General features: G+C 38.9%; 1 protein-coding gene across 1 annotated transcript; it reads left to right on the forward strand.

The window, feature by feature from the left end:
• Positions 1 to 34: 34 nt before the first annotated feature.
• Positions 35 to 7,858, forward strand: gnb2 (guanine nucleotide binding protein (G protein), beta polypeptide 2). Its single transcript, XM_077740448.1, has 10 exons — positions 35 to 496; positions 2,193 to 2,273; positions 2,378 to 2,416; positions 2,712 to 2,818; positions 4,369 to 4,432; positions 4,580 to 4,742; positions 5,142 to 5,208; positions 5,294 to 5,495; positions 5,634 to 5,850; positions 6,909 to 7,858. The coding sequence occupies exons 2-10, from the start codon at positions 2,217 to 2,219 to the stop codon at positions 7,013 to 7,015; spliced, it is 1,023 nt and encodes a 340-aa protein (XP_077596574.1). The 5' UTR covers positions 35 to 496; positions 2,193 to 2,216; the 3' UTR covers positions 7,016 to 7,858.
• Positions 7,859 to 10,412: the final 2,554 nt, after the last annotated feature.

Here is a 10,412-nt window from a genome sequence, read left to right on the forward strand (position 1 = left end):
GGATGAAGGGGGGAGAAAGGGGCGAGGCGGGGGGAAACCACTGAGAGGAAGGAAATGAAGATCGCGTCACGAAGAGCAAAATCGGAGTAAAAAAAAAACGGAGCGACTGCTATTTAACGCTACTTGGCTTGACGTGAGCGTGGACGCGGACCAAACTGGAGCTTATCTATAGCCAACATGTTGTCATGGACTTGATCGGCGTGAAAAAGGGGGAAAGCCGCTACGCAGTAGTTGTGGATTTTTTTTTGTAAGTCCTTTTTTTTGTGCGGAAATGTGTGAAGACCTCCTCCTCTTCCTCCTTCGTGCGCCTGCCCACTGACGCCTCTCCGTGTGCATCTTCTCAGCATATTTATTTTTTGTACAGATAATTATAGAGAAAAAAAAACACATGAGAAACCACTTCCTGTTGAAACGGCTGGATTTTTCATTTATTAATTGAAGGGAGTGGTCTTTTTTTGCTACGATCTTGAGAGAGGAGCATCGTTGGAATTAACAGGTAGGCGCCTAGCATTGAAGTGTATTGGCCAGTTTTCAATGTGTAAAATGGCTGGATGATGGTGGTGGTGATGATGATGATGGTGGTGATGATGGTGGTGTTGGTGATGGTGGTTCGCCATCTATCTGCATTGAAACATCTTGTTGCTATGAGTGCTTCGGTGGGCATGTTGTCTATTTTGAATAAAGTGTGGACACATCTCCTTTCTTCCGTGGTGATGTGGAGTCACATTCCGTTTAGTTGAGGCCTGGTGTGTTTGACCATGGCAGCAAGATGGGCCTGACATTACACTCTGCTCATGTTAGCTATGGGCTCTCCTCCAGCTGCAGATGTAACCATGGTGTGCAAGTCAAAGGGGTGGGGCAGGGTGCTCTTAGCTTGCAAAAAAAGGGAGAGGGGAGTCGGGGGGCTAGGCCTGATCATGAATCCTAGCGGAGGGATGCCAATAACCAAAGAGATTGATAACGTCGAAACACTTTAAAATGTCATTTTGTCCTCAATTGGATGTTGGGAAATGAAAAGCTTCTCGTGGTTTCCCTTTTTTTAGGCTTCTTGTGTATTAGTAATCTCTTGAATTGTGAAATAGGATTATTAATAAAGGGCACTTCGTTGATTTAAATATGCATTTTTACTAGAATGTGATGTCCATATTTGGCTTTAAGGGAAATTAGTCTATCTAAGGTATATATTATATGATGCTTCAGAATTAATGTTAATGCATCCGGGTTTGGTAGACAAGTGTAACAGGTTCCCTCGGCCTTCGTGGGAGTGGTCCGTCAGCATCTTCTGCTTGGTAGTGGTGCATACTAGCTCAATGGCAGTTTAGTCTTTGCAGATTATTAATCCATAGTTTAACCATGCATGGTTGTAAACAGATTACAGGGTTTATTATCACTAGAATCTGAAGATTAAGATGGTTTTATGTATTTGTTTGTTCATTTTATCTCATATTGAGATGAGGGATGAAGCAAGATAATCATTTGACTTTAGGGTTTAGGGTTAGGATTTGACCAAAGTGGACTATTTTGATGAAGAGATTAAATTTAACAGCACATGGTGTATTAACATTAGCAATATTAGCTTCAATTATAAATTATGTCTGTGATTTAACTCTTACACTATAAATCTCATCTCATTTTCTGAACCGCTTTATCCTCACTAGGGTCGCGGGGGGTGCTGGAGCCTATCCCAGCTGACTTTGGGCCAGAGGTGGGGGACACCCTTAATTTGTGGCCAGCCAATAACAGGGCACAAGGAGACAAAGAACCATTTACGCTTACACTCATACCTAGGGGCAAGTTAGTGTTCAATCAGTCTACCCCATACATGTCTTTGGAATGTGGGAGGAAACCAGAGTACCCGGAGAAAACCCACGCAGGCCCATCGAGAACATACAAACTCCACACAGAAAGGTCCGAACCTGTATTTGAACCCAGGTCCCCCACCATGAAGCCGACACGCTAACCACTCCTGGGCGCTCCAATGTATTAATGTACTACCTAATGTGTTTGGTTAACATCATTATTTACTTGAATATATCAGAAATTGCAATATTTTAGGAGCAAGACAAACCACTCTGTATGAAGAGTATTCTATTGTATTATTTTTCATTAGATTCTGCAGGTTTACCTCTTTTTGAGTCTAATGATGATACACAAACAGACCCATTTTGTGTTTACTCTTCTCAAATGAACAGACAGAAGCAACCAGAAACCCCAAAATGAGTGAACTGGAGCAGCTTCGACAGGAGGCTGAACAGCTGAGGAACCAGATACGAGTATGTTGATTTTTTTTTTGGCCTATTTGCTAATAGTTTCCCGTGGATTCTATATTGTATGTGTTTTGTCAGTTGTCCTTCATCTTAATATGTTTTTTTTGTAGGATGCCAGGAAAGCATGTGGGGATTCCACCTTGACACAGGTGAGTGACAAACATTTGGTTGAGGATTTAGAAGTCATTGTCAACAGTGTTGTCAAAAGAAAATAATCATTATAAATATAAAATATATAAATATATAAAATATTCAAAAAAATACAAATTAACTTATTTATTAGCTATCTATTTATGTCTAAAATGTCTTTTCCTATATCTCCATTCTCACCCTCTTGCTACTGTGACAATGAAATTTCACGAATACGGGATGAATAAAGTTATCCAATCCAAATAAGGAGTGTCATATTTAGTTTTTGAGAACTATCTTTGCTCCTGTATCTAGATAACTGCCGGTCTGGATCCAGTGGGGCGGATACAGATGCGAACAAGACGCACCCTTCGAGGCCACCTCGCTAAGATCTATGCCATGCACTGGGGGTCGGACTCAAGGTGAGGATGCAGTTTGCGTACCGTTTATTTGTTTACGAGAGTGTTTCTAAGACAGAAGCATTGAGTTAAAAAAATAATAATAAATTCAAACAGAATCCATGATGAATGCTTTTGATTTTTTTATAATTGGAATTTTGTAATGAATGAATTTGCTAAATATTTAATTTATAGGTTTCTTTAAGGCACAGGTACCAAAGTGGCGGCCCGGGGGCCAAATCTGGCTCGCCACATCATTTAGTGTGGCCCGAGAAAGTAAATCATGAGTGCCGACTTTCTGTTTTAGGATCAAATTAAAATGATAGATATAGATGTATATTATATTTCCTTATTTCCCCCCCCTTTCAAATAAATAATTGCATTTTTTTTTAAATCACTTTTTTCTTTGTCTTTTTAGTTCAAAAATCCTTTTGTAAAATCTAAAAATATATACAAATATTTTCAGTTTTCCACTTTAATATGGAACATAATTAAAGAAAAATTTGGTTTCCTTTTGCAATGAACGGAATATTCAAGGCTTTTAATCCATTGCTTTTAATCCATTTATAAAAAAAGATATCTAAATATTATATCTAAAATGGTCTGGCCCACATGAAATCGACTTGACGTTAATGTGGCCCACGAACAATCCCGAGTCTGACACTCTTGCCTTAAGGGACTCGAGGTAAATTTGAAAAAATAAAATATTGGAAAATAAATAGAATACATATGAATATGTGCACATGATTACAACACATGCAAATGTTGCCTGCAGCATTTCCAAAACAATTAAGTCAACCACCCCCAACACTCAGCGGCTCCATTCAAAGGGCCCATTGACACTCAGGCCCTGTTCACATTTGTTCTGCCACTGTTCAGTATCAAGCGGTTTCTCAGATTTAAAAAAAAAAAAAAAGAGGAAAACTCATGATGGCACTCTTTCTGGGATTACTTTTGATGTCATTTTTTGCATAGCATAGCAGCAGGGGTCGGGAAGCTTTTTGACAGAGAGAGCCATAAACAATTCATATTTTCTAATGTTATTTCTTAAGAGCCACTCACAATTGAAAAGTAAAAATAGCTGAAAATGTGTGATTATTTTTTTGGTCATTTCACCACTTAAAGTACAAAAAGTCAAAATTCTTTTGACAACATTTAGTGCTGTTGCTAATAAATTCGTATCAATGACATCATGCATGCCGAACAGCAATAAAAAAACAAAATGATGATAAAAGTGGTAGTGTTAACACCACAGTGACTGACGCTCTTATCAGCTCTCTCACCAGTGATTTCCATATTTTACCTCACAGGTTAGTGGTGAGCCATATGCACCAATGAAAAGAGCCACAAATGGCCCCTGAGCCATACGTTCCTTACCCCTAACATAGCTAGTAGATAAACCAGCACTGCATGGTGCCAAAATGGCTACAGCACAAGAATATTGTACATGAAAACCTGTCTTATGAGAAAATATAACACAGATTTATAAAATAGTGGCCCATGAAAACTTTCCCAGCCTGTCAAATGCTTCTTTTGGAAAAGTATTTGTCCACCCCTGATGTGTGTCTCCACAGGCTTCTTGTTAGCGCCTCTCAAGACGGCAAACTGATCGTGTGGGACAGCTACACAACTAACAAGGTAGACTTAGCACATTCACACTTGTGTAACGTGTACAATGACATTGTCAGTGGATTCCCTACATTAGTAACACTCAACATTCTCACTTTCAAGAGTTTTCAGTGCTAAATATTGCTGATTGGGGTTACCTCATCTTGGTATTTTTAGATCCACGCCATCCCTCTGCGCTCCTCCTGGGTGATGACCTGTGCTTACGCCCCATCTGGGAACTATGTGGCGTGTGGAGGTCTTGATAACATCTGCTCCATTTACTGCCTGAAAACACGCGAGGGGAATGTCAGGATTAGCAGGGAACTACCTGGCCATACAGGTGAGAGTATCAAACTGATGATGCAATCACATGTCCATTATTCTTCTCACCGGGAAGTTGACGCGAATAACATGTTTAATTAACTACGGGCATGACGCTACCTTGTCATTGGTACATGGGTGACTGCTACCCATGTGTTCACCGGTCTCTAGAACCAAAAGACAGTTTTTGCGCTATAAAAAAATCCCTTTTTGTGTGTCAATTATTTGTCATAAAGATTGGGTACTCTGCTCTTGAGAAGATGCCACTTTTATATATGAAGGGCAGTTGTAAGAATCTGTAGAAGCATTGACCTACATGTGCAACCCCAATTCTAATAATGGTTTTCAGAAATTCTATATATTTACTCCCATTAGCCTATTTGTAAATATTTCTCCTGTTTTCTGCACGGTATATCAGGTTACTTGTCATGTTGCCGTTTCATTGACGACAATCAAATCATCACAAGTTCAGGGGACACCACTTGGTGAGTTTAACGCGTCAACTGGTAACCGTCCGGCTGGTTATTCCGGGTTCGACGGTGATCCGAGCCTCACGTTCTTTGCCCAAAGTGCGTTGTGGGATATCGAGACGAGCCAACAGACCACGGTGTTCTCGGGCCACACTGGCGACGTCATGAGTCTGTCCTTGGCGCCCGACCTGCGCACTTTTGTGTCGGGAGCCTGCGATGCCTCGGTCAAGCTGTGGGACATAAGAGACAGCATGTGTAGACAGACCTTCACAGGACACGAGTCAGACATCAATGCCATCTGCGTGAGTATCCATCTGAACAATGCTAGCCGTTGATGTAAACAAATATCAATTGGCACAACTTCCAATTTAGCTCACTTACCAAGTGCGTTGAGATTGGTTCTCGTCAACTGACCCGTAATCTGGCGTTGTCTATTTCAGTTCTTCCCCAATGGCAGCGCCTTTGCCACTGGCTCTGACGACGCCACCTGCAGGCTGTTTGATCTGCGCGCAGACCAGGAACTTAGCCTCTATTGCCATGACAACATCATCTGTGGCATCACCTCGGTGGCTTTCTCTCGTTCAGGCCGCCTACTGCTGGCGGGCTACGACGACTTCAACTGCAACATCTGGGACGCTATGAAGGGGGACAGGGCAGGTGGGTGCCGACCTCAAACCTATTTATTTTTTTCATTTTAGTCCATTGCCTTTCACTTACACAATTATGAGATCATTCAGAAATAACAACCCTCATATTGCTTTTTTGTGCAGACATATGCTTACATTTGCGCACCCACAATGAATGGCATTTTTTCCATATATAAGGCGCACTGTCTATTTTAGAGAAAATTTTAAGACTTAAGTGTGCCTTATAGTCGTGAAAATACGGTAATTGCTATTGACTTTCAGGTATGAAGCACTCACTACACAGTCACCTCTAGAGCCAGCCATTGTTGAGGTTTTGGATTTTTTTGTATAAAATCTTGCAGTGGGGGAGGAGCTATATGATGGAAGATTTTGTAAACTAAGATGGCATCTACATATTTAACAGTATTGTTTCAATTCAGGCATTTTTGTTTTTTTAATATCCGACAGTGGTGGTTTTCCGGTTTGTTTTTTTCCATATATAAGGTGCACTGGATTATAAGGCGCACTGTCTATTTTGGAGAAAATGTAAGACTTTTAAGTGCGCCTTATAGTCGTGAAAATACGGTATACCAATTACTTGTATGGCAAACTCTACCATCCGTAAGAAATGGAAAACCTTGGAAGTGTTCTTTTGTGTCAAAGACTTTTGTACTATAACCTCTAAGTAACATTAATGACATATACAAACTTGTATTTGTCTAACTTAACATACAGTAAAGTGCACATTTGAAATCCACCTTGTGGAATTAGGAGTATATCATTACAAAGTAGATTTAAAAAAAAAAATCAACGGGCCTAAGAAAATGAAATGTAAAATCAATTAAGTCTTAAAATCATCATATTAAGTAAATTATTTAGGCCAAATGGCAGTTGATAGTTTGACTTCAAACAATGACGGCTTTCATATTTACACATTGACCGCATTGTTGTGTTGTCACATTGTGAAGTAACGCATAACACAAGGCCCGCTGTGTTCTATGTGGGCTTAAGACGTCTTGGCTCTAGTCTGGAGAGCTAAACATTTGATCGTTAACAAGTCTTCTTTTGTCCACGCCGACCCTCCTCCAGGAGTCTTGGCCGGCCATGACAATCGTGTGAGCTGTCTGGGCGTGACTGATGATGGCATGGCTGTGTCCACCGGGTCCTGGGACAGCTTCCTCAAGATCTGGAATTAAAGAACGACACCCACATGCAACGACATACTTCTTGGAACACAAATGTTCGGACAATAAGTAAGGTCCAGCAAAGTGCGACACGTGTACATAAGACATAGTATGACAACTTAGTTTACAACAATCCTATGTGCGACCTTCAGCTGACTGAAGTGCACAAATGCAGCAGCAAGGCAACACTCAAAATACACAATGTATAAAACACACACATACACACACAGGCACACACATAATGTGACCAAACACAGTTAAATTGCTGTCTTTCTTGTATTAATACAAAAATACACATGACCCGAAGCTTTTTTTTTTTTTAAATGATATACACACACAAATACACTTCCCCTCCAGTGAGACACCGCTCAGAAGACATCGTTGAACAATTATGTTTTTGTTTACAGTGAAGTCCAAAATGCACTTAAGACAAATACAACCGTATTAATGTACTTTCTGTCTCAGTGCCACTTGTGTTGCAGTGATGCTTTTTCAGGGGAAAAATGTGGAAAGGAATCATCGGGTCAACTGCTAACAAGAGGGGGGAAAAAAGCGATGAAAAGGAAAAAAAAACACATTTTTGGACAAAAAAAACATGTTTTAGAAGGTTTTTATAGTTATATGCTCCATACGCATTCTATCTGTTTTGTTTTTTTACTCTTAATTTCTTCATGTCTCTCCGTGTGCCTCAGATACACTTCAAGGATTATTACTAGAGACTATTGAGAAGCAGTGAAAGTGACAAAAAAATGAATTGTTAAAGAGTCTTAATGAAACTAACCAGTATTCACGCTTTAATCTGGTTATCATGATGGTCAAATTGTACATATTAATAAATAATAGCCTCTCCTGCCAGTGAATGGAGTTTTTTTAAGTGATGCAAAAATGTACACACCATGTTTCAATGGAACAGTTAAATTGATGTGGTGTCATAAGGGTCATGACACATTGTTGGGGTGGGGGGAGGCTTAAATTCTAATAGCTGGCGCTTAAAAGTAAGATATTTCTAGGTAAAATTATGAGTCATGGAATGAAAGAAAATGTAAGAATATAGCGGCATTGTACAATGCAAATAGAATGACAATTATTTTTTCCTTTAATTAAATGTAGTACTACATATTTAGATTTTAAAGGGATTCAGCAACAAATGAGAATCTGTAACACGGTCAGAACTTGTAGTTTTCACATTTTAAATGAAGGAGATTATAGACATGAGAAATGTCAATTGTAACCCATTTGAACCATCATTAGATCAGCACTGGCGTCACCATGTGGCAAAATACATGCACGTCAGAATAACGTCATTGAGCACAATAAAACGAGTCAAAATGTGAGATGAATAGATTTTATTCTGCATTACACATGAACACAATCACTTGAAAGTTTTAAAGCGCTTATGTAATACACTTTGGAGATAACCTCTCACAAATTAACATCTGCAAACTAAAACACTGCAATGTTCACTGCCATTTAAAAAAAAAAGGTAAATGTTCAAATGTAGGAGTTTTATTTTCGATTGGCTTTACAAGCTCCTGTAAATTATGAGCTTTTTATCCATTGATCACAACCTAAAGAAAATGAGGAATTCTGTAATATCAAAAGATTGCGCATCACAGCTGATTGTGTAAAGTTAACAAAAGCCAAAATCCCTCATTGCAACAAAACAAGGAGAAAAAAAAATACTATACTTTGTAGGGAACACGTAATATTTATAATGAATGATTCACCAATCAACCAAACAACAATCTGGCTGCTAACTACTCACTTCTTCAAATGCTTGTATTGCTTGTTCTCACATACTTTGATGCATCCTAACTGCCCAAAAGCATTGTTTCAGCCTATATCAAGTTTTGGCATGTATCTAAAGCGACATGATAAACTGCCACTTTGCAAAAACTTAAATCAATTAAGAGCTACAGGCCTTCAAAAAGAAAATCTAGAAAAAAGAGATGTAATCCTTACACACAAAGGTTAGCTATTACAGTGGTACCTCGACATACAAGTGCCCCGACATTCGAGCAATTTGAGATACGAGTTAAATTTTGAGCAAATATTTATCTTGAGATACGAGACAAATTTTGACATATGACCAGAGACGCGAGAGGCTGCTCAAAAGAACATTATGGGCACTGTCTCCCTCCCCAAAACTCCCTCGTGTAATGTCGCTACAAGCACTGGGCGGAGCATTGCATTTTTTTCAGTGTTTTTTTTGCTCATTGGTCAGTGCGAATGGCGGAGCTTGTTCGCTAATACGAGAGGAGTATTTCTTCCCGGGCAAGTTGGCAAGTGGTAGTGTGTTATCCTATTGTGAGGACATTTGTGTACATCATTTTGTGAATATTTTGAAGGGAAGACAAAAGCAAACAACCCTAGGTAGCATCTAAAAGACAAGGTGGAGGCGGGGCATATAGAGCCAACCTGGGAGAAGAAAGATATCAAAATTTAAAACAAAATTAGAATTACGTTTAGTGTAAAGTGAGATTAGATTTATTTTTGAGTGTGTCCAAATTCATTTAAATTTGTTTATGTTATGTACGAGTGTGTTGCCATGCAAAAATCCCACCAAATTATTTGTTTTCAGTTCATTTCTATGGAAAACGTTTGTTTGAGTTACGAGAAAATCGACATACAAGCCCAGTCCCGGAAATTAAGTTTGTATCTCGAGGTACTACTGTATGTAGACAATAATGTCTTTTTTTAGATGGATATAGTAAATCAAATGGAACTTCAAAAAACTAGGAATGCACGGCCATACATAGCATATCCACCCCCATAAAGCGAATTCATCACATTTATTGATTAAAGTCAATTTTTTAACCAACATCTGAATGAGATTTGATGACAATTATATCGAGAAGAAAAAGCAAGTGTGACCAGGAAAACATCTCTGAGGCCCCTTTGATTAAAGACAGAATAATACAATGACTCCATAATTGGCTTTAAAACTTTGCAAAGTGCAAATAAAATTGAATCTACTCACACAAGTGAGATCAATAAATTATCCAAATCGTCCTTAAATGTTTTGGGTTACTGACAAAGTTCTGCCCTTAAGTATAAATGTATATATATATATATATATATATATATATATTAGTGAGTCAAATGTGTGCCCCTAAATATTTCCTTAGTGTCGACATTTCATGTTAGAAGCAACTGTTCTTACTAAAAATAAAAACATTCGTCAGAAGGCCTGAATTATTCCATTGACACTGTGCTTTTACATATGCATCCAATAACAGACGAGATTAATTTATTATGAATAATTTCAGGAGTCTGGACCATTAGTCCATGAAACCAGTTTGGGATCAACTTTCTATGATGTCTATGGTGCATCTTTTTGTGTGCTTGACATGCAGACTATGGTTGTTTGTGCAGGATACCCGGCAAAGAGTATTATGCCAGTGTAGTG

The sequence above is a fragment of the Stigmatopora nigra genome, chromosome 19 (genome assembly GCF_051989575.1).
Source record: "Stigmatopora nigra isolate UIUO_SnigA chromosome 19, RoL_Snig_1.1, whole genome shotgun sequence".
In the NCBI taxonomy this organism is placed as follows: domain Eukaryota; kingdom Metazoa; phylum Chordata; class Actinopteri; order Syngnathiformes; family Syngnathidae; genus Stigmatopora; species Stigmatopora nigra.